This window comes from Equus asinus, chromosome 20 (assembly GCF_041296235.1).
Source record: "Equus asinus isolate D_3611 breed Donkey chromosome 20, EquAss-T2T_v2, whole genome shotgun sequence".
NCBI classification, from domain to species: domain Eukaryota; kingdom Metazoa; phylum Chordata; class Mammalia; order Perissodactyla; family Equidae; genus Equus; species Equus asinus.
Genome location: NC_091809.1, coordinates 51,824,637 through 51,848,037, shown reverse-complemented (window position 1 = coordinate 51,848,037; position 23,401 = coordinate 51,824,637). Strand labels below are relative to the sequence as shown.

The following is a 23,401-nucleotide window of genomic DNA, read 5'->3' as shown; positions in this document are numbered from 1 at the left end:
AATGGCCTCTGAATTTCATGGCATTCTCTTTTTGCCTTATATTCAGATTATAATCCAAAGTCGTCTGGATCAGAGTATGGAGGAGAATCAGGACCTAAAGGTATGTCAGGACATGCACATTTTACCCTTTGAAAAAGTTAAGGGAATGTTACCCACCAGCTTCAGAATGCTAATGGGGACAGGGGAAGGGATGCTGACTTGGGACTTTAGCTGTATCTGTATTACGTCTGTAATTGAAAGAGAGATATGTCCTAAATATGGCAAAAAAGTAACATCTTTTTAATCTTGGTGATGAGTAATAGGTATCTGTATCATTATTGGTTATACTTTTCTATATGTTTGAAATCTTTCCTTGTTTTTCTTTTTCAATTAAAATAAAAAATGGATCTAATATCAGTATGGTCTTTTTTTCATAACTGACATAAAACATTCTATTAGTTTTGAGTGTACAATTTGATAGATGTGTATGTTGCAAAATGACCACCACAGTAAGTCTAGTTAACATCCATTACCACACATAGTTACAAATCTTTTTTCCTGTCATGAGAACTGTTAAGATCTGTTCTCTTAGCAATTTTCAAATATACAGTACAGTATTATTAACTATAGTCCAATATGGTCTTTTTTTAATGAATACTTCCCAGAATCCTTTTAGGTTAGTGGGTCTTGACTTTTTTGGAGTCGTAAGTGACTAAAGCCATTAACCCTCTCCCCAGAAATATGTGAAGTGCATGGACACACACTCACTGACTTGAATTTTTATTTGAATAACTTTCCAGCCCATAGTAGAGTCCAGGTTAAGAATCCCCATTTTAGACATGTTAATTCCAAACCTTGATGTGATGCATTAGGTAAAGAAGGGAGTGGGGTCTGGGTTATGGGTGTCCCTCTCCTAAAATCTCTTTCCTAGTGACAATCATACACATATATTTAATCTATTGTAAGTTTAATTACTTCATTATTTCATTTTTCATTTCATTATTGTGAATATTTCATTATTGTGCTACGTGTGTTTTTATTTAGTCCATAAAGAACAATACCCTCTTGGAGAATCAGAAGCACTCTAACCCTTTGCTGAATATTAAAAACTGAGATAATTATTTAATGACATTGGGGATAGACATATTAAGATATGACATATATTTTTCAGTGAGAGGGATTTAGATTATTATGTTTAAGTGTTCCTGCCATGAAGATTGCTAAATATGGGAAGGGGGGCCCGTGGGAATGTCTGGGATCTTCTTTCTCGGCAAGACTCTTCTCTACCTGGGCAGCTGAGTCCGGGTGCCTCAGGAAAGAATGGAATGGGTCCTATTCTTGTTTGTGTGGGTCAGCCTGTACTGTTTACTAGACCAGACTGGCTTTCTGCCTCAGTAGAGGGTTAATTTTTAGAATGGTTATCTGAGTTTTGTGTTCTTACTGACAGAATGAGGTAATGCTTCTGAAGCAACCCAGATGCTACCATCTGATTTAACTATATTTGGTTTGCAGAAGGAGTTGCTGAAATGCAAACAAGAAGCCAGAAACTTACAGGGAATAAAGGTAAAAAAAAGAAGACGTTCAACTCTTTAAATAAGCTCTCTGCGAGGTAAAGTAGTCTGCCGGTGAGAGTGGTACTAGGAGGATGGTTGGGCCTGTGGTCTTTTCTTGTATACATTTGCCGGGGTCTTTAACAGGCCCTGTGCTCTTAGTAAAGAGAGGGCTTTGTGAATGGGGAGTGAGGCATGTTGAGGAATATACCTTTGTTTTGCTGAGGCTTATTTCTGGTAGTTATGACTCATGGTGCTGTCACTTCTCTCAGTACCACCTTGATTGTTTCTATATGTAAAAACAGTCTGTTTTTACAGCTTTCTTAAGTTTCAGTTTTTTATGAGTTTTCTTCAGTTCTAAAGAAGAATGTCCTCTTAAAAAATTGCAATTTATGGGGCCAGCTTGGTGGCACAGCGGTTAAGTTCAAGCTTCAGCGACCTGGGGTTTGCAGGTTCGGATTCTGGGTGTGGACCTATGCACTGTTCATCAAGCTGTGTGGCGACCCACAAAGTAGAGGAAGATGGGCATAGATGTTAGCTCAGTGACAATCTTCCTCAAGCAAAAAGAGGAAGATTGGCAAAAAATGTTAGTTCAGGGCTGATCTTCCTCACCAAAAAAAATAATAATAATAATAATGAATAATTGTAATTTACTTAGTTTTTGAATAGTTAATAACATTGAGATGGTTTAAAGTTAAGAAGGTACAAAAGGATAATCCTTGAAAAGGCTGCCTTCTGGCCCTGTGCACCCAGTCACCTAGTTCTCTTTCCTGGAGGTAACTTTATCAGTTATGAACAATTATGTATGTATATAATCTTCCCCCTAATAATAATATAATACTATAAGTAGATAAATATAAATAGTATAAATAAATACAGCTTGACATGTTGCTTTTTTTCACTTAGGAATATCTTGGAGATCATTCTATTTCAGTAAATAAAGACCTTCTTAGGTCTTTTTTTGGCTGCATAGTATTCCAGTATTTGTATATATGATAATTTATTTAATCAGTTCTTAGTGATAGTCTTTTAGGTTATTTCTAGTCTTTTGCTAATACAAACGGTGATCTAGCTAATAACCTTGAATATATGTTATTTCACCCAAGCAGGAGTATATCTGCTGAATAAATACCTAGAAGTGGACAAAGTTATTATTCAGCTGCTGCTTTTCTCCTTCCCTACGCTCCCATTTATGGGCTGAACTAGAGTGTAACAGCAGCATTTTCCAGAGTATGTCCTGTAGCCTTAGTCCCTTGAGATACTTCAGAAAGCAAGTATGTTTCATGCTCAAATAAGTTTGAGAAATGCCCTACATGTTTGAAGAGTTACAGTGAATAATAGCATATTAAAGGTCCTGAGAAGGTCTGTCATAAAGAGGTTGGCCTAAAAAAAGTTTAGAATTGTTAGCCACAGACATACTTTGTCTCCCATGCAACACTTACTAAGATCCCATGGTGCACACTTTGGGAAATGTTCCTCTGAACTGCTGATGCCAAGGGCACCTTACACTACCTTTGCCATCTACTGTCATGGCAGACAGCATATTTAGAATGGGCTCCCATATTCTCCAGAGTCTGCACCATTCTTTACAGTCTGTAAAGAGAGAAAAGGCAGAGCAAATATACTGTAATGCAGCTCCAGTCCATTAGTTCGATTTGAAGTCACCATGATTGGAGGAATGTGTTATAGCAGACGCTTTTAAGTAAGTATGTACAACCCATCTTTTCTTAGGTGTGATAGGAGCCAAGAGGGTCCAGGCTGAGAGAAAGATAGCCTAAAGCTGGTAAGATCCTAGGTCACCGGGAAGAGGAACCATCAATCCAAGAACAATTCTGAGCATGGAAGTAGATTCCGAGTCCTGGTCCAGACTAGGCATTGGAAGGCAATGGAAGCAGGGCAGGAGCAGGCTCTGGACGGCAGGGCGGGAGAATTCCAGGGATCCTACATGAACATATGGCGGGCCGCGATAGGGCCCAGCCCTCTAGGAAATGGGGTTTTGGCAAAGAAGAAGAAGGAAAAAAACCTCATGTAGATTGAGTATTTTATATGCCCAAGATATAGACTAGAAAGCCAGGATGGGAGGAAGGAGAGTGCACCATCCAAGGTCACTGTCATGAAAGTAAGTGGTAGACTTGTAATTTGAATGTAGGTCTATGTGATCTCAAAGGCATTTGCTCTCTGGGACATCATGCTTTCAGGAATACAGTGGAGGGTGGGAGTGAGTATTAGGTGAAGGAAAAATCAGGTTTCATCAGCTTGGTAGGACAACGCATAGGATTTTCCTTTAGATGCTAGTGTCTTGGAAGAGGACAAAAGAATCCCTGCTTATCACCTTGTGGCAAGATCCTACAGTCCTTTTGTCTCCCAGTTTACCAGAACTAATGCTGATATGCAGTGAGGGCTTTAAAACTTTTAGTAATAACTGGCTGATTGGTAAATTGGGACCACAGTAATGAGCATGCTTTTTTCCCCCAGGATGCCTTGCAGCAGAGGTTGACTCAGCAGGACACATCTGTTCTTCAGCTCAAACAAGAACTGCTGAGAGCAAATATGGACAAAGATGAGCTGCACAACCAGAATGTCAGTTAAATGAGGGAACTGTGACCTCATTGAGCCCCAGTAGCACAATAGGATACCGCATGAAGTCCTATTGGGTCTGCCATCCTAATCTCTTATCCTATTTCCGGATGCCTGCCCTCAGTGTCTGCAGTTATTTTTATCCCCCATCAGACTCATGTCTGTTCCTAGGTAAAAGCTCACACTACATGGCCTTGAGCCCTTCAACTTTGAGGACACTGAGACAGAGGCTAAATTGTTGTGGTTCTGTAGTCTGATTATCTCGCTAAAGACATGGAGAGCAGCTGTGTGTTTTTACTATAACCATGCCCTCTCTGTGCTGTATACTATAATTGGCAGCATGAACTCTGGTTACCAAGTAGGTGGTTTCCTACCAGTGTTGGCAGACAATACCTCTATGCCAGTTAATTCTTTCTTATCCTTCTTGCAGGTGGATCTGCAGAGGAAGCTAGATGAGAGGAACCGGCTCTTGGGAGAATATAAAGTAAGAATGTATATCAGTTTGGAAGTGATTTCCATTGGACCTTTTATGAGCAGCCTATTATTGGCATTGTTCAAAGAGCGCTTAGGTACTCAGTTCTCATCCTTCCTTTCTGCAAGGAAATCTTTTTCTGTGTTCCTTTGATTCTCCAACCCTGAAGAATAGATAGCATGGCTAGGAGAAGGAGTACAGAACTAGAAGTCTGGAAACTTCAGTTCAGTCTTAACCTTTCTATCTAATTAGAATGGAGGGAATGTAGTGGTCCTTCTGCACATGGTAGTTCCCTTCCCAAGAATCCTTTGCACTGAGTCAGACTACTATGGTGCGTAATGTCTTCCTGTGTAGCTTGGGGAAAGGACTTCCCCTCGAGGCTCTACTTTCCTCAGGTGCAAATTGCGTCACGAAGGGTGAACTGTTCGATGTCCTTGGCTTTGCCACACGTCTGAAAGCTTGCTCTCTGTTGCAGAAAGAGCTGGGGCAGAAGGATCGCCTCCTTCAGCAGCATCAGGCCAAGTTGGAGGAAGCACTCCGGAAACTCTCTGAGGCCAGTTACCAGCAGGTGGGACCATATTCAGCCACTGTCGTTCCTGCCCTTCTGGCCTGAAGACGTCCTTTGCTGATTTAGTCTTTGATTTGCAGGTTGATCTGGAGCGGGAGCTGGAACACAAAGATGTCCTTTTGGCTCACTGTATGAAAAGAGAGGCAGATGAGGTAACCTCCAACTCGAGGTCTCCCTCCCACATTTACAGGGGCAAAAAGGGAGATTCTGTTTCTGACTCAGGGCTGAGCCGAGGCCACAGGTCAGTGTGTTGGGAGGCTATTTGATGCGGGGTTAAGAGTGCAGATTCAAGGCTAAGAAAATCTGGTTTCACATTCCATCTTTATCACTTTTTACCATTGTGTGACTTTAATTTGCTTAGCTTCTGAGACTTAGAAATAAGGCTCATCTGGAAAATTGAAGTAATAGTGGCCTTTTCTGCCGTTATGAAGAATATGTAAGGTTATCCATGTAAATAACTAAATGCAGTCCTGGTAGATCTATCTGGCACAGTGTCAAGCTCAAAAAGTATTAGTCATTGTTCTTATTTTTTATTACTAAAGCAAAGGCAGGAGGTGCTGGCACAGTAATCTCAGGCCCTCCAGTGGCCGGGCAGAGGCTAGTTGGGGCCTCTAGGCTGAAGTTTCCATTCTGTTCATTCTGCACTCGACAATGCCTACCAAGTGTCAAGTACTGGGGATAGAGGGGAGAAAAATCTGCACTCGTGAGGCTTACGCCCTAACAGAGAGACTTTAAATAAATACATAATATCTGCTGTGTCAGGAAGTGATAAATGTAAAGAAGAAAACTAAGACAGGACATCTGGGTTTGGAATTCTCCCTTCTAACAAGCATCATTTCATCTTGCTGCTATAGGTGACCAACTACAACAGTCACAACTCTCAAAGCAATGGTTTCCACCCTCCAGTGGCAGGAAAAGCAGCTGCTTCCATCACCCACAGAGGGGTAGGTTCTTAGGATTTGAGTACAGACCTGTCACATCCAGCTAAAACCAGAAGAATACCCTAACCATTGCCAGTGGACCAGGCCTTTTCTATCCCCATTTCCTAATTCTTACATCTGTTGGGTATATAAAGATGTGAGGTACTTGATATCCAAAATCAAGAATTAGTTGGCAAACAGTAGGCCCGCTTCCATGCAGGAAAATTTCCTACTGTTGACACCTCCTCCCTCAAAAATAAAAGATCTCTCCTGGAGTCCTCTCCCTTATACCTTCTTAAGCCCAGCGGTTTGGCTGTGGTTAATAATATGGCACTGTGCCATGCCAACAGCACCTCATTTTTGCCCACAGACAAGCGACCTGCAGCTTGTTCGAGATGCCCTCCGCAGCCTGCGCAATAGCTTCAGTGGCCATGATCCTCAGCACCACACCATTGACAGCTTAGAGCAGGGCATCTCCAGCCTCATGGAGCGCCTGCATGTCATGGAGACCCAGAAGAAACAAGAAAGAAGGGTAATCCTCTTTCTTTGGTATTTCTCTTAGGCAAGCTCCCAAAGAAGCTTAGTTTTATCAATTTTAATTTAGATGAAGGCAGTGCTAAAAGATATAAGAGCCTGCTGAAGGTTATAGTTACTTTTCTCTTTGGTTTTCCTCTCAGTGGACTCTCCATCATGGTAGGACAATCTAGGGAAGGAGTTCGTGATAACTCTTGCTCCTAGCAACCGTATAACTGTCTAAGGAGTTGTGGTTCTTGACCCCACTGGCCTCTCTTTACTGCTTATTTTTTACCCCTTCCCCCCTGAATGAGCTTGACATTGGATGAAAAAAATATATGAGAAAATGCATTGGAAACTCGAGAGCCTTTTATAAATGTATGTTATTAGTGTTAGGGTGAATATGTCCAATTTTATATACTGTGGAAGGAGATAGGGTAGACAAGTATATATTTTAGGTGCTCTTTTATGATTTAAATTTCTTGGTAAAGTTCCTCTACTGATCATAATTCTTAGGATTTTTATATGGCTCCCCAGGTTCAAGGCAAGTCAACCAGAACTCAAGCAGGCAGTGAATATCGGGACTCCTGGCCCCCTAATTCGAGTAAGTATTCATTATTGCTCAGTAAGGACTCCTAGTGTATTAGATCAGAAATTTAGTATTTTTCATGCTACTAATATTTTCGGGATAGAATATTTCTTGTAGTACTCACTCTTATGTTATTTCTGTAGCAATACTAGAATCGAGTTATTTCTAGGACTATGAAGACACATACCATCATCATCACACCATCACCTCAAGTACCACACGCAAGATGCCGTTGACTCGGAGAGGCTAAAATGTCTCTGGACATTGTCAAAACATTTATACTGAACAAAGCAAAATATACAACAAAAACACAAATCATTCTATAATCCCAAATAGCACAGAGAATTTCCAGTTCTTCCTAGAGGCAAGAAGTTTCATTTCTTTGGGAATTTTCCTTTAAGTTTTGAGTGTTTAGGTCATTCAGTTTAGTCTTGCAAAATATTTGCACCATCTAGTGGCCATGGCTAGGAAGTATGTTTTAACTGGCTCTATGCTCACTCATTACATTTTTTCCCCTGTTCATTTCAGCATGTTGGAAATCTACGCTGCCTGGTAATTTCTATTTTACTTTTTATTGTAGCCTTTGTTTAATAACGTTCACATTTTCTTATCTTTTATAGTTTACCCAGGCCTAATCTAAAAGTATCTAATAATTTACAACAACCAAATAGTAAAAAGCTGACCATCATCAGTTTTGTATGTTGCATGCAATTTTAAAGACCACATTAATAAACAAAACCTAAAGTAAAACACTTAAAATATTTGCACGAATATGAAAGGTAAAGTATTTTTGTAGAGTAAATAAAGTAGCATTCTTAAGCCTCCAGATATCTTGTGCTCTTGAATCAAGAGGTGTCTACACTGGGAATGAAACAAATTATGTTAGTACCAACATTAGTTTCAGTTTCTTTTCCTAGCATTTTTTAGAAACAGTCCTTTCTGTTTTCTTGAGAGGTTTTTTATTTTATTGTTATCCTCTTGAGTACTTTCTGTAGGTTAGTAGAAACTGCCAATGTAGATAGTCTAAATATTTGGAAGTTCTTTTTCAAAAGTCTAATAAATTCCTCCTTCCCTGGAAAAAGACTGTGGTGTTCTACTCAAAGAAGTGGTTAACGTGAAAGCAAATGTAAAAGACCTTTTCTTCCCCATATTTTTAATTGGTCTAAAAGATAACACACTGTTTACAGCAAAAATAGTATTAATGTATTATGGGTTTATCCCCTGTGTGAAAGTAATATCTATGACAACAATAGTACAGAGATTGAGATAAAGATATTTAGACTCTGCTGCTGTAAGGTTCTCACACTGTAGGGGAAGTGGGATAATATTATTTGAAAGCTGACTGTGACTAATTAAAGGTGTATGTTTAAATCCAAGAGCAACCACGAAAATTTTTAAAAGTTAAATAAAAAATTAAGAGGGGAGTTAAAAAGGAATCATAAAATACTCAATCCAGTATCAAAAAATGTAAAATATCTCATTGTTAAAAATATTGTTTACATGTTGAAATGATGTATCCAAATTGAGAATCTAAAATACACTGGGCTGGGGCCGGCCTGGTGGCGCAGCGGTTAAGTGCACATGTTCTGCTTCTCAGCGGCCCAGGGTTCACTGGTTCGGATCCTGGGTGTGGACATGGCACCACTTGGCAAACACCATGCTGTGGCAGGCATCCCACGTATAAAATAGAGGAAGATGGGCATGGATGTTAGCCCAGGGCCAGTCTTCCACAGCAAAAAGAGGAAGATTGGCAGTAGTTAGCTCAGGGCTGATCTTCCTCAAAACAAACAAACAAACAAAAAATACAGTGGGCTTTGAAGACAATATAAAAAAATATATCTATATATACGCACACACACACTCAATATACACTCAATCTAAAGGCAGGGAGGAAAAGAGGATAAAAGAGAAAAAGGAACAAAAAACATATGGAACAAATAGAAAACAAGGTGGATGGTAGGTTTTAAAAACTAATCTGTCTTTTATTACATAGTCCCTTACCACTTACAAAATTATTGTTTACGAGCATCATATTAATTGGGAGGCAGCCTTGTTTGGTGGGAAAAACACAGCTTTCAAGTAAAGCAGAACAGTATTTTAACTCTGGGGCTGCCAATCAGGAATTCTGGGACTTCAGGAACTGAACTCTTTACCCCCGTAACTTCTGTTCCTCATTGGTAAATGTGGGTGATGATATCCAGTTATGGTTGCCATGAAGACTGAAGGTTCTTACTAAAGTAGCTGGTCTGAGGACAAGAGATTTAAAACCACTGACCTAGAGACTATTATCATTTTATTGTATTTAGTGGAAGATAGTAGATTTTAATCAAAACATGTAATAAGTACATTAAATAGAAATGGTCTAAGCATATCAATTAAAAGATTAGAGATTCTCAAATTGGATGAGTAAACAAGATTCAACTATATGCTGACTATACGAAGCCCACTTTAAATATAATCATATAAATAGGTTAAAAGTAAAAGGATGGGGGCCAGCCCAGTGGTGCAGTGGTTAAGTTCACATGTTCTGCTTCTCTAGCCCGGGGTTCGCCGGTTTGGAACCCGGGAGCAGACATGGGACCACTTGGCAAGCCATGCTGTGGCAGGCATCCCACATATAAAGTAGAGGAAGATGGGCACAGATGTTCACTCAGGGCCAGTCTTCCTCAGCAAAAAGAGGAGGATAGGCAGCAGATGTTAGCTCAGGGCTAATCTTTCTCAAAAAAAAAAAAAGTAAAAGGATGGAAAAAGATATACCATGGAAACATTAATCAAAAGAAAGCTGGTGTGGTTATACTAGTATCAGACAAAATATACTTCAGAACAAGGAATATTTTCAGGTATAAAGAGACATAATGATAAAGAGAAGATACATATTGCAAATATTAGAAATGAAAGAGAGGATATTACTATAGATCCTTTACACATCAAAAGCATAATTAAGGAAGAGACAACTTTACACCTATTAATTTGACAACTTTGATGAAATGAATAAATTTCTTGAAAGACACAAACCACCAAAACTTACTCAAGGAGAAATAGATAAGCTGAATATGTTTATAGTTATTAAAGAAATTGAATTTGTAGTTTAAAATGCTCCATCCATCAAAGAAAACTCCAGGACCAAATGGGTTCACTTAAGGAAGAAATAATACCAATTCTACACAAACTTTTCCAGAAAATAGAAGGAACACTTCCTAACGCATTTTATTTTACCCTGATTCCAAAACTAGTATCTCTAATGAACCACAGACGCCGGAAAAAGAAAAGGCATAGAGATGGGAAAGGAAGACACAAAACTACCTGTTTGTAGATGACACAATTGTCTATGTAGCAATCCCAAAGAATCTATAATAAAGCTACTATATCTAAGAAGTGAGTTGAGCAAGGTCATAGGATATAAGGTCATTATGTAGAAAGTCAATTGTACTTCTTCCTTATACTAGCAATGAATATTTGGAAATAGAAAAAACCTTTAAAGTACCATTTATAGTGGGACCAAAAAAAACATTAAATATGTAGGTATAAACCTTACAAAACATGTGTAACATTTCAATATTAAAAACTACAAAACAACAGAACACTGATGAAATAAGTCATAGAAGATGTTAATAAATGAGAAGATATACCATGTTTATGGATTGGAGTACTCAACATTTAGATGGTCCATTTTCCCCAAATGATCTATAGTTTCAATGCAATTCCAATAAAAATCCTACCAGACTTTTTGTAGGCATAAACAAGCTGATTTAAAAATCTATATGGAACAATAAAGGGACTAGAATAACCACAAAAAAGAGTTGAGAAAGATGAACAAAGTAGTTGGAGGACCACACTATCTGATTTCGAAACTAACTATAAAGTTACAGTAATCAAGACAGCGCAGTATAGGTGAATGGTTAGACACATGGATCAGTGGAACAGAGGAGAGAGTTCAGAAGTAGACTTACATGTATTTGAGCAGTTGATTTTCGACAATGATGCAAAGGCAATGCAATGGCAAAGGGATAGGCTTTTCAACAAATGGTCCTGGAATGATTAAACACCCATATAAAAAAGAAGAGTCTTGATCTATACCTCATACCATATGCCAAGATTAACTCCAAATGGATCATAAACCTAAACTTTAAAGCTAAAACTGATTCGTGATGGCTTGTAAAATCATGTACAGACGGTCTCTGACTTACGATGGTTTGACTTAGGATTTTTCGACCTTATGATGGTGGGAAAGCAAAATGCATTCAGTAGAAATTGTACTTCGAATTTTGAATCTTAATCTTTTCCTAGGCTATTAATATGTGGTACGATGTTCTCTTGTGATGCTGGGCAGTGGCAGTGAGCTGCAGCTCCCAGCCAGCCACGTGATCATGAGGGTAAACAACTGATACACTTAACACCATACTGTACCCATACAACCATTCTTTTTTTCACTTTCAGTACAGTAGTCAATAAATTACATGAGATATTCAACACTTCATTATATAATAGGCTTTGTGTTAGATGATTTGCCCAACTGTAGGCTAATGTAGGTGTTCTGAGCACATTTAAGGTAGGCCAGGCTAAGCTATCATGTTCGGTCGGTTAGATGTATTAAACACATTTTCCATTTAACAATATTTTCAACTTACAATGGGTTTATTGGGATGTAACCCCATCTAAAGATCTGTATTAAATTTACACATACGCATGTACACAAGGATATGTTTCTGGGTCATATAGTCTCAGATCTTTTTGTACATGATTTTTATAGTAATGCCACACTGAATTTACAATTATCATTTTATTATAAGATTTACTATTGAGTAAGACTAGTTCTCCCTCATTATTCTCTTTTTCCTTTTCACTTGAAAGTCTGTGCAATCCAATCCAGCCGTCTTCACTAGTTACCTGAAACTACTCTCACTAATGTCACTGATGACTTATTTACCAAACCCATCTTTACTTACTAGACCTCTGTGTTGCAGTTGACATCATGATTACTCTTTCCTTAAAATTCACCCAAAATGTGTACATAACATTTGTATTAGTCATCTTGGACTGTCATAACAAAATGCCATAGACTGAGTGACTTAAACAACAGAAATTTATTTTCCCACAATTCTGGAGGCTGGAAGTCCCAAGATCAGGGGGCCAGCATGGTCAGGTTCTGGTGAGGGAGGGCTCTCTTCTTGGCTTGCAGACGCCCACCTTCTTTCTGTGTGACTTTCAGTTTTATAAATACGTGGTCCCATTTCATGCCTTTACATGGTGGAGAGAGAGCTCTGGTGTCTCTTCCTCTTCTTATAAAGGCCCTAGTTCTATGGGATCAGGACTCCACTCTTATGACCTCATTTATCTTTAATCCCTCATTAAAGGGCCTATCTGCAATACAGTCACATGGGGGTTTAGGGCTTCAACATATGAATTTTGGGAGGACACAGTTCAGTCCATAGCAATATTATTTTCATATATCGTAACTTTTTTGCTATTTCATTCCACTAGACTTTGAACTTCTTAATGGTGGGGATCGTATCTAATTTATTTTTGCATCTCTAGTACCTGATACATAATAGGCACCAAATACACATTTTAAATGGATGACATAACTCACTTCTGTTCCCCTGTCTTAGCTAATGGTACTACCATGCATCATTTTCCCAGACCATAAATCTCAGTTATTTTTGGCTTTTCCCTTTTATCCCCAATGTTCAACTATATCCCAAGTACTAAGACTTTTACCTTCTGAAGGTCTCTCACATCCATGCCTTCTCTGGCTCTAGAGCTACATCTTGTCCTTCCTCATCTTTCAGATTGTTCTAATTGCCTCTTAAGGAGATTACTGGTTTCCAGAGTGTCTCCCATCCAACCCATACTTTACTTTGCTGCTATATTGACTTTTCTAAAATGTCAGTCTGATTGTGTCACTCCCTTTTAGTATCTCCCCAGAGCTTAAGACTAATATCTAAATGTCTTAGCCTGGCAGAGCCCTTTGTGATCTGGCTCCTGCCTACTTTGTCATCCTTATCTCCACAGCTTCCCAGTGTATTCCTTATGCTCCAGCCTTACTAGCTGACTTTCAGTTTTATAAATACGTGGTCCCATTTCATGCCTTTACGTGTATCCTTCCCTCTTGGAATGCCCTTTCCAACTTCTATCTGATGGGTTTTTTTCTTTCTTTTCTTCTTCTCCCCAAAGTTCCGCCCACCCCCCCCATGCATAGTTGTATATTATAGTCATAGGTCCTTCTGGTTGTGCTATGTGGGAGGACGCCTCAGCATGGCTTGATGAGTGGTTCCATGTCTGCGCCCAGGATCCAAACCATCGAAACCCTGGGCTGCCAAAGCAGAGCGTGCAAACTTAACCACTCGGCCAGGGGGATGGCCCCTGATGATTTTTTAAAGCTGCTTTGTTTAAAGATTTTCCAACTATGGGGCCTTTCTGACCTCTTGAAGGTGGAATTAACTGCCCCATCTCCAGTCTTCCTTGTAAAAATCTGATTTTAGTGTACTGAAATTACTTGTAATCATATATGTCATCCATGTGATATTGTAAACTCTTTGAGGTCAGAGGCCACATATAGTTGATTTTATATTCTCAAAATCTAGCACATGGAACGTGCCCAGTAAATGTTTGTTGAATGAATGAATGAATGAATCCTAAAATTTAATGATAAAACTGAATATTTTATTAAACAGCCACTGTGTGTGTGCCAGGCACTGTTCTAGGTGCTGGAGTCAAATGAGCATCATGACATGAAAGTTTCAATAGTTGGCATTCTTTGAAAAATAATTCAGAAAACTGACTGATTGTGATTGCTGTCCAAAGAGAGAGTGTTCCCTTGTCTTTCTCTCCTGTATTAATTCATCCTTCATATTCTCCCTTGTTTTAAACTCCTTCATAGAACCGCTCTCCTGTGACTGCCAGTTTGATTGGGATCAATGCCTAGAATTAAGTTAAGAAGAAAATATGTGTAGGTGGAATTGCGGAAGAGATTTGAATCAAAGTTTAATTATTTCTTAGTGCTTATGATAAAAGTTTCTGATTGGTCTTTTCTCCTATTCTCTTAAAGTCATAATCACATGTACTTATTAATTAAGATTTTGTGTAAGTACCTATACAAAGGGTAGAGACAAGATGTGGATCTAGAAACCTGAGTTAAAAACCATGGGACCAACACATATAGATCCTGAATAGCTAAGGATAAGGTATGTCTTGTACCTTTTAGACTAGAAGCATAAGGCCTCTTAGAATCTGAGTTTCTAAGGTTACTTTGCTCCTATGGATCATATTCCTATTTGTTTCTCTTTTCATGAATTGCATGAGCATTCGCTACACTGACCTCCAAAATCTAAATATTAGCAGTGTCTGCAGCGCCTGCTATGTGTCCATTCTGTCCTAGCTGAAATCTTGTTGGGCTTCTGTGACCTCTTTGACTCTTAGCAACAATGCCTGTCAGAACGGTTGCTTTTCCCCTGCTAGAAATACCTGGAATGGGTGAGAAATGATGGTCCTTGTGAAAGTGTCCGTCTGAAGCACCTGTAGTCTTTGTGGCCCCAGCGGTGACTTCCTGTTGGTCACACCCTATGGATATGGTGTTTGGCAAGGGTGTGAAAGCTGTGCTGTGACCTCAGGCAGCTTTATTCTCCTGGGACATTTTGAATAAATGGAAATGAGGGGTGGTTGGGAGAAACTGAATGTTCTGACCACAGTTTCTTTCTCTGATTGCAGAGTTGCCTCACTCGCAGAGCTCTCCAACTGTCAGCAGCGCCTGCACTAAAGTGCTGTATTTCACTGACCGGTCCCTTACACCCTTCATGGTCAATATACCAAAGAGGTGAGATTCCGGGATCATTATTTCTCTAGAAAAAAGGGCAGGAAGGCAGAATCGTTAGTTACTGCCTATCTAACCAGCTGAGGTGTTTGGGAGGCACTGTGGCGTAGTGAGAAGAGCACAGGAGATAGAGGTACTAGTTCCAGCTTTACCACTAACCAGTGACATTACAAGGGACAAGTCATAATCTGCTAGGTACAGACGCAGTAATAGTGCTTCCAATCCTGATATGCAAATATGTTCCAAGTATTTGCTATTATTAGGAAAAATAGTTATTTTATTTTACTTTTTTAAGATTGGCACCTGAGCTAACATCTGTTGCCAATCTTCTTTCTTCTTCTTCTTCTTCTCCCCAAAGCCCCCCCAGTACATAGCTGTATATTCTAGTTGTAGGTCCCTCTAGTTGTGCCATGCGGGACGTCACCTCAGCATGACCCGACAAGTGGTGCTAGGTCCGCGCCCAGGATCTGAACCGGCAAAACCCTGGGCCACCAAAGCAGAGTGTGCAAACTTAACCACTTGGCCACGGAGATGGCCCCAGAAAAATAGTTTTTAAGTGCTCAAAATAGCTCCTGCTGATAGCCATAGATTGCAGTCTGTTACTCCACAGCTATTACTCATTCTTCTTTGTCACTATTTGATGACTGCAACTAACCTATTTAAAAACCTTCACACACTCTGTTGATATACTCCCTTCTAAGGTAATTGGCTTTGAAGTAAAGATTTTTAAACCCTGGAACCAATTACTGAGAGAGATGATAGGATTTCCCTTTCCTTAAAGAGTCTGTTTGCTTGGTCTGGGTTAGAGGGGAGCTTTCTGAAGTTAGAAGGATAAAGATGGAATATTTGATTTAATACTGCCAGCCTAGAGAAATAGAATATTGTTACAAAGAAGGAAATCAGGAGAACTTAGACATATTGATAGTTCAACAAATTAGATTTCAGAGACCTTATGTCTTATTTCCAGAGGAAAATAGAGAAAAGTGATTTGGCTGCTGCTGAAGCAATAAATCTATTTTAAATTCTCAGATCACCCCACAGGTAATGCCATTTTCATTCCCTAATGGTGACTTACTCCCTAACCTCTGCTGTTTTAGAATCATCAGGGTTATCAGGGGTAGTGACCTAACAAGGCCATGCCTGGAGAGGCTTTGGCAGGGGCCTGGGTTTAAAACTAACATCTTATCTTTCCAACCTATTGATAAGCAGTCTATTTTAGTGCTCTCTCCTTTGTTGCAGGTTAGAGGAAGTGACACTGAAGGATTTTAAAGCAGCTATTGACCGAGAAGGGAATCACCGGTATCACTTCAAAGCGCTAGATCCCGAGTTTGGCACTGTCAAAGAGGAGGTACAGAATCCCCGGGAAGTCTGGGTGGCATTACCGGTCATTCCTGCACCACAAACCTCCTACTCAAGGATTAGTACCCAGAACTACCTGAGTTCCCTAACCAGGTCAGAGGAATTTCCCAGAGCCTCAGACCAGTCTGATTACTCTAGACTGAGAAGGTTAGGAAATGGCCCAAGAAGTTGGTAGCTTCTTGAGTTCAAGGACTTAATCACTTTGACCAAACTTGGATTTATTTTAAAAAGAAAAAGTTTTGTTAGGGAAAATAAAAGACCTAAGATTAAACAAAAGCTTGGTTTTGGGGTCCCTTTTCTATCTGTAGTCAAATCTTAGAAAACTTTCTGCTATAAGGAAGCAGATAGTTTTTTTTGCTATAGTAGAGCAAAATAAATAAACAGGCATGACTATATTGAACTGTATATTGTGGTGGTAGTTTCTCAGCTGACGAAAATGAGGAGCTCTGGAAAGTCATCTAAGCTTATTCTCCACTCGTTGACAATTTTCTTAGCCCATGCTTCTCTTTATAATCCATCTGCTAAAAATAGACCTCTTTAGGGGGAAGAGTTCTGGGTTATGACATATTGCAAGTGCTCTCATTGTCATTACAGAATGAACAAGGTTGGAAAAGCCAGTATTTTATTTGGTAAAAATTTCCTAACTGAAATGTTTTAATAACCGTGTCCTATTAGTGGCTTAGGAAATGCACTGAAAGAATGAATGAAAAGAACTGCATGCAAACATGTTAAGATTAGTCTTTTTAACCCTTTCTTTATAATGCCTAGGACCAAAATTTTCCCCTTTCTCATTTTTTTAATGCTTATATTACTGCAGTTCTCAAGAAGCCCAAAATGCTCTATGGTTAGTAATTTATTAATTCTTATAAATCTCTATGAGCAAAGCAGTGTTAGGGATGCTTTTACCATTTCATAGATATGGAACTAAGAAGATATATTATTTATATATATGTATATATTTTTTTATTGGTTATAACTTTAGGGACAAAACCAAAGGGACACAGGCTTTCCTCCGCGCTTTTTTTTTTTTAAAGATTGGCACCTGAGCTAACAACTGTTGCCAATCTTCTTTTTTTTTTTCTGTTTTTTCTCCCCAGATCCCCCAGTATATAGTTGTTCTTTTAGTTGTGAGTCCCTCTGGTTGTGGCATGTGGGATGCTGCCTCAAGATGGCCTGATAAGCGGTGCCATGTCCGCACCCAGGATCTGAACTGGTGAAACCCTGGGCTGCTGAAGCAGAGTGCACCAACTTAACTACTCAGCCATGGGCCAGCCCCCACTCCACACTTTCTTATCCTTTATGTTGGAGGTCTTATTTTCTTCAGCAGCAGTTGTTTGGTGAGACTCTCTGTCTTACTCTGTTTTTTCATTGTGGCTTTTTTTCTTTCTCTAGGTTTTTCACGATGATGATGCCATCCCTGGATGGGAGGGGAAAATTGTAGCCTGGGTGGAAGAAGACCATGGAGAAAATTAATGCTGAGTATTAGATTAGGGCCTTGTGGAACTTGGCACTCCTGGCTGCTTCACTCAGGAAAGAGGACTAAAACCGGAAAACACTAAGAAGTTTCTAGTTCGTGCTGCCAAAACAGAAACTTTTCCAAGTGTGATAGCCACAGGCCAGTCCTGTGTCTGTGCCTGGCATATATGGTACTTAAAATCTCTGTCCAAATGTAGACCATGGGTTCATCTGGAGTTCCTTGTCCGTGGGAACACAGTGTTTTATTCTACTCTGAGAACAACAAACCGAAGGCCTTAACCAATGGGGATGGATGATCCCGCTCCTATAGGGGCATGGCTGCTATTATCTGGAACCTGGGAATTGGATGCATCACTCCTGTGTGTTACAGTATTATTTTAACTGGCCTCAATGGTTGCAGCAATCAGAGTCCCAGCATCTGTACTCACAGACAAGGCAAAGGTACCAGCTTTTTTGCTTCTTTGCAGCTATTGCAAACCAAGAATAACTCATGAGGTGGTACCAAAGATGAAAGCCCACTCTTCAGGAATCTTTTGGACTGGACATGGATGGTGCTGAATTGCTGATTGGATGGAAAAAGGGCTGCCCATTTGTGCTATACTGTGCTAAAACCATAAGTAAGACCTTGGGCTGCCTCTTGTGTCTTAACTGCTTCTGCAACTTATCCTTCGGCCCACAGAGGCGTATTTCATGTACTGCTAGTTTTTCTCTGGGGACTCTTTAACTTTAGAGCCATTTTTTTCTTTTCCAGTTGATGAACTTTGTGCTTGAAAGGAATAAGGAGTGAAAGTCTCCTTAAAAATCCAGGCGGGTATGGAAAGGTGCTGCTACCCATATCTTCTTGACTTTCTTTCTCTCATGACTTTCTTTAGCTCATGACATCTCCTTTGGAGTCAAAAGGAGAGAGACCATTAATTTCAGTATTTGTAACTTATGAGTACTGAGCATGAGTTACTGGTCTGCCCCTCTTCATTTCAAGGCCAGAGTTATTTTCTATTATATATTTAGTCTAGGCTGATCCTTTAGGGTACACTAGGAACCATGGGGGCATGGAGCATGAGTTGTGAATGGCAGGGTTGATTCTAGGTGAAAAAAATCTAGAATCCTTTCTCATGTGCAACATTGTCAAGTGTAGAAGCTAAAAGAGTTAAACTTCCAGATATAACTTAGTAACTTGGGTTTTCTCATTCACCAAGCACCATCAACCAATCAGCCATTACTATATATACATATTTTCCCAAAATTCTGCCTATGACCACTGATGTACACTGCCAACCAGAACAGTCAGACAGATCTGTCCTGGGTTCTTGACCTGTCTGTCTCTAGTTCATCTCCCCTTTTCAGCCATTTCAACAGTCTACTCATTGAAGCTCTGAGATGACATTTCATTGTTATATATAGATGTGTCTTTTAAAAATAGTTATGTTTGGAGAATTCTTTTGTACTCATTTGCTTGTTGTCTGAGAACCATGTCTATTTTTATAACTTGAGTGTGAGTTCTGTATATTCTCACATTCTGTATACTGTATCCATTTTCTAGAGAACCCAGTAGCTTTTATACAGGCTCTTCTCTTCTTACCAGCCCTTGCGGTTTCAGAACAAGCTTTATTTTATTACAAGTATACTAATGACAACTAATTCTGTTCCAACTCTACCTGCCATTTTAGTTTTGGAGGTAGTTTTATGTAATCTATTTGGTTGCTCCTCTAGCGGACAGAAGGAGCTCAAAAGACACCTGATGTCTTTCATGTACGTTTACCTGGTCTTCTCCTATTGAAGAATGATTTCTCATCAGAAATGACTGGAAATGACACTTTGGAAAGTTAGTCAAAAGCAAGAATAATTCATTATGAAAGCAAACAGAAGAAAACAGTATATTCTCAGTTTTTTCCCCAGGAAGTCTGGAGAAAAAATCCTCATGTCACCCATTTCTCTGTTGCATGAATTTTAGTGTTTTGCTATAAGACAGCATGAGGGTTATCAGACCAAAATTCGTTATTGTATTTCCAGTACAATTAATCTTGAATGTCTGTCTCTTAAATCAGTTTTTACTTGTCAGTTTTCTTTCAGCAAACATTCTTACCATTATGTAGAATTTAACTTTTCAGAGAAAATTAAATCAGAGAAAAATGTCAAAGTCCTCTACCTTGTCTTTTATCTTTATGTCCTTTCAAAAAGGAGCCTGCATGGCCTTAGTGCCTCCATAGAAAGCTGAAGTTGAGTTCAGGGGAGAAAATAAGATGACTTTTTTCCTCTTTGGCCCAATAATCTCATATGCCATGGGTAACAGCTAAGCCCCCGCAATACAGGATGTCACTCCAGTAATTCTTGTGTAAAGTGTAGTGGTAGTCCTCCTTCCAGTTTCTAAAGACAGGAGCCTTCCGAGGAGCGTGCACTGATTCATTCTGGTTTGAATAGTCCATCTGATATCCTGTGGCTGCACTGGGGGAGGCCTCTTGACTGATCAGAGTATTGTCCCCTCATGGCATTTGTGTGGAATAGTCCATCCTGCTATTCCTAAAGTTCTCTCTTTGAGAAAACTAAGGAACTAGAATGTTTAGAGTTCATAAAATAATCTCTAAACCCTGTTAGATTAAAAAAATGACCCTCTCATAAAAACTAGTTTAGTAGAAAGCTCAATTCCTTAAGAAGTCTTCATCGTTTAAAAACTGAAGCCCTATTCTCATTCAGTTCCTTAAATTAGTTGGAATTGGAACACTTTACAATTTGAACCTAAAGAATTTGGGTTAAACTTACTCGGTAATGGCAATCTTACTTCCTGACCAACTTTTCAGCTCTTTTTGACCAGGATGGTTGTAAATTAGGGAAAATATCTTTATGTTCTACAGCCAATCCACGAGGACTGTAATTACTTAAAAGCATTTAGGTCATAATTATAATTTCATTTTTTCCCATAAAATAAGCATTATGATTGCACACTCCTATTGTCTGAATTTATGTAAGAGGTATAGCTTGCTTAAAATATATATGTAAAGTTATATTTTCTTAGAAACATGGATGTTTGCAACCATTGTTTTCAAAGAGATTATTACCATGTATTCTCCCTGTTTTACAATGTTTTCATGAAGGCTGTGTTATACCAGAGGCTTCTGATTATCAAAGTGATAACCAGTTTTAACTGCCTGTATGTACCAGATTTGTGAACTAATTAAAAAAAAAAAGAAACTATGAATAAAATGGAGTTTGCAAACTAAATACCTTTAAGTATTTTCACTTGTGTTTATCAACTGAAATTAATTAATAAAGCCATTTACATTTACTGAAAGTAAATTTCCTCAAGTGATCTCCCTGGTAGCATGTTTACTCACTACCTGGGGAGTAGAGATAAGGATTACTTTATTGCTACAGATATTTTACTATTGGTATTTCTAATGTAAGCACAGAATAGGTTATTATTATCAAAGAGAATTAATTGATTTAGCATTTCTTTGGAAACTATATATAAAGCAAACACATAAGAACCTGTGAGTGTAAACCATGTGGGAAAACAGTCTCTAATGAAAAGCAAGAAACAGTAACAAGAGACCTTCAGAAATGTCCTTAAAAGAACCAGAATTTCCAAGTTAGTTTGAAAGCTGCCTTTCTAAAACTTAAGTAGGCTTCATTTGTCACTGCAATTTGAATGTTTTATATATGTAAATCTTTAGCCCTGAGTGCTTTCACTTGACTTTCAATTACATATTTTCAACTATTAATTACAAGCCATTTTAATTGTTATTCCATTATTATGTTAAAATTAAATATGTAAAGAACTTAACTTAGAATCCTTTGTTACCAACTAATTCCTCTTTCCATCTACCCATTTTGTGTCAGTAATGTCACCATTCTACATGTCTCTCTACTTCAAACCTTAAAGTAATGAGTCTTCCTTTTCCTTAAATTCCTTTATCCAATCTGCTTAGGAGAATTCAGGCCTATTCTCTCAAGACTGATTTGACAAACGTAAGAATTCCTAGATTACCTGTGGGGTAAACTTACCACCCCTGGACTGTTCCACCTGTGCCCTCCTATGATTTAGCGATACCTGTCAAAAGTATATTCAAAATGCAAACTTGATAATGCACTGAAAAATGCAAAACAAGGTTTAAGCAAGCCTACCTAAGAAGAACAAAACTGAAGATCATCTCATACAAAGGCTAATTTAGATCCAGCTATTAAATTCAAATGCAGTGGAAGTAGTAAGACATTTCAGCTAATGCAAAATTGTTAAAACATTTTTATAATTTATAAATTTACAGTATAAGCCCTTTCGCGAACCACAATTATTCTTCCATTGCTTCTTCCAATTGTTATTCATAAATAGTTTTACATAATTGTAAAAATCTAATTGCTCTATCTACTCAATATTATTTCAAATGTGCCTTTCCATTCAACCTGGAAATTTCATATTTCTCAGTTGTATTGCCTATATATTAACTCTGTTAGGCAGCTGTGCCTACTTAATCTTTTCCTAATTTTTGGATAGTTATATTTTCCAGTTCTTTTTCTGTTAGAAAGATGCTAAAACGTTTACCTTGTTTTAAATGCCTTAAGGATACTAGAATAGGATTTTGGGGAAAGAGCTAAACAATTTTTTCTGATTCTTGTTTCCTACTGTTATTATCATTTCTAAAAACAACCAATATTCAGTGGCCCCAACAGTGCATCTCCTTCTCTCCAATCTCATTAATACTGGGTTGTTAGACTTTCTCAAGTTTCCCACTTAAGTAGGTATGAAATAGCACCCTCTAACTGTTTTAATTTTCCAAATGTTTAATTACTAGCAAGGTTGAACACGTTCTCAAATGTCGGTTTTTCCTCCTGTTCCTTGTGTTCTTGGTGGTCCCTGACAATGGGAACTTAAGAGAAAGAAATATAGCATGTGCTCCCCTCCTAATATAATGTCACCCTCAGCTCAGAAATGAGATTTGTTTTTCCTTAATCTTTTCTTCTTCTTCTTCTCCCCAAGGCCCCCCAGTACATAGTTGTATATTCTAGTTATAGGTCCTTCTGGTTGTGCTATGTGGGAGGATGCCTCAGCATGGCTGATGAGCGTAGCAAGTCGGGGGCCCAGGATCCGAACTGGTGAAACCCTGGGCCACCGAAGCGGAGCCCATGGACTCAACCACCAGGCCGGGCCCTCCGAGATATTTTCTAATTATAGGATGATAAGCTTACAGTGGAAGTGTACTAACGTGCTGTAGATAACTTTTTGTTCATTAATTCAACAGACATGCATTCAGCCTCCACTATTTACTAGATCCTATACTAACTCTGAGGATACATGGAAGAACAAATAGACATACCCTGCCCTCACGGGCTTATAGTTTAGCTTTAGTACGAAATATTTCAAGCATAACAAAGCTTTTTGCTATTTAAAGGGATTCTATGGTAAATTAGAAATGCAAATCTGCTTTGAAACCTGTATCTCCACACAGGGAATATGCTTAATCCTGCTATACAGTACATCTTGAATATGGGAATGTATTTTCCTCTTGGCTGCCCTTCACACCATTTGGCTGGAAAGTCTCTTCTCTGGTTTCTGGTTGGGCTACAAACCTGAAAATAAACCTTTGCAATAACCCAGG

At 38.8% G+C, this 23,401-nt stretch overlaps 1 protein-coding gene across 5 annotated transcripts in view; it reads left to right on the top strand.

Moving 5' to 3' along the window:
• The window catches only part of DIXDC1 (DIX domain containing 1), a 69,509-nt gene extending 48,480 nt beyond the window's left edge, over positions 1-21,029 (top strand). For 3 of the 5 annotated variants that reach the window (XM_070490304.1, XM_014855446.3, XM_014855450.3), the window contains 12 exons: positions 47-100; positions 1,492-1,542; positions 4,005-4,109; positions 4,537-4,590; positions 5,054-5,146; positions 5,227-5,298; positions 6,001-6,090; positions 6,437-6,598; positions 7,117-7,183; positions 14,876-14,981; positions 16,218-16,326; positions 17,730-21,029. In XM_070490304.1, the coding sequence (XP_070346405.1) occupies positions 47-100; positions 1,492-1,542; positions 4,005-4,109; positions 4,537-4,590; positions 5,054-5,146; positions 5,227-5,298; positions 6,001-6,090; positions 6,437-6,598; positions 7,117-7,183; positions 14,876-14,981; positions 16,218-16,326; positions 17,730-17,810 (1,044 nt within the window). In that variant the 3' untranslated portion in view covers positions 17,811-21,029. Of the gene's footprint in view, positions 1-46; positions 101-1,491; positions 1,543-4,004; positions 4,110-4,536; positions 4,591-5,053; positions 5,147-5,226; positions 5,299-6,000; positions 6,091-6,436; positions 6,599-7,116; positions 7,184-7,696; positions 7,721-14,875; positions 14,982-16,217; positions 16,327-17,729 lie in introns of all 5 variants that reach the window. The other 2 variants (XM_014855445.3, XM_014855444.3) reach the window with 1 other exon arrangement.
• The last annotated feature ends 2,372 nt before the right edge of the window (positions 21,030-23,401 follow it).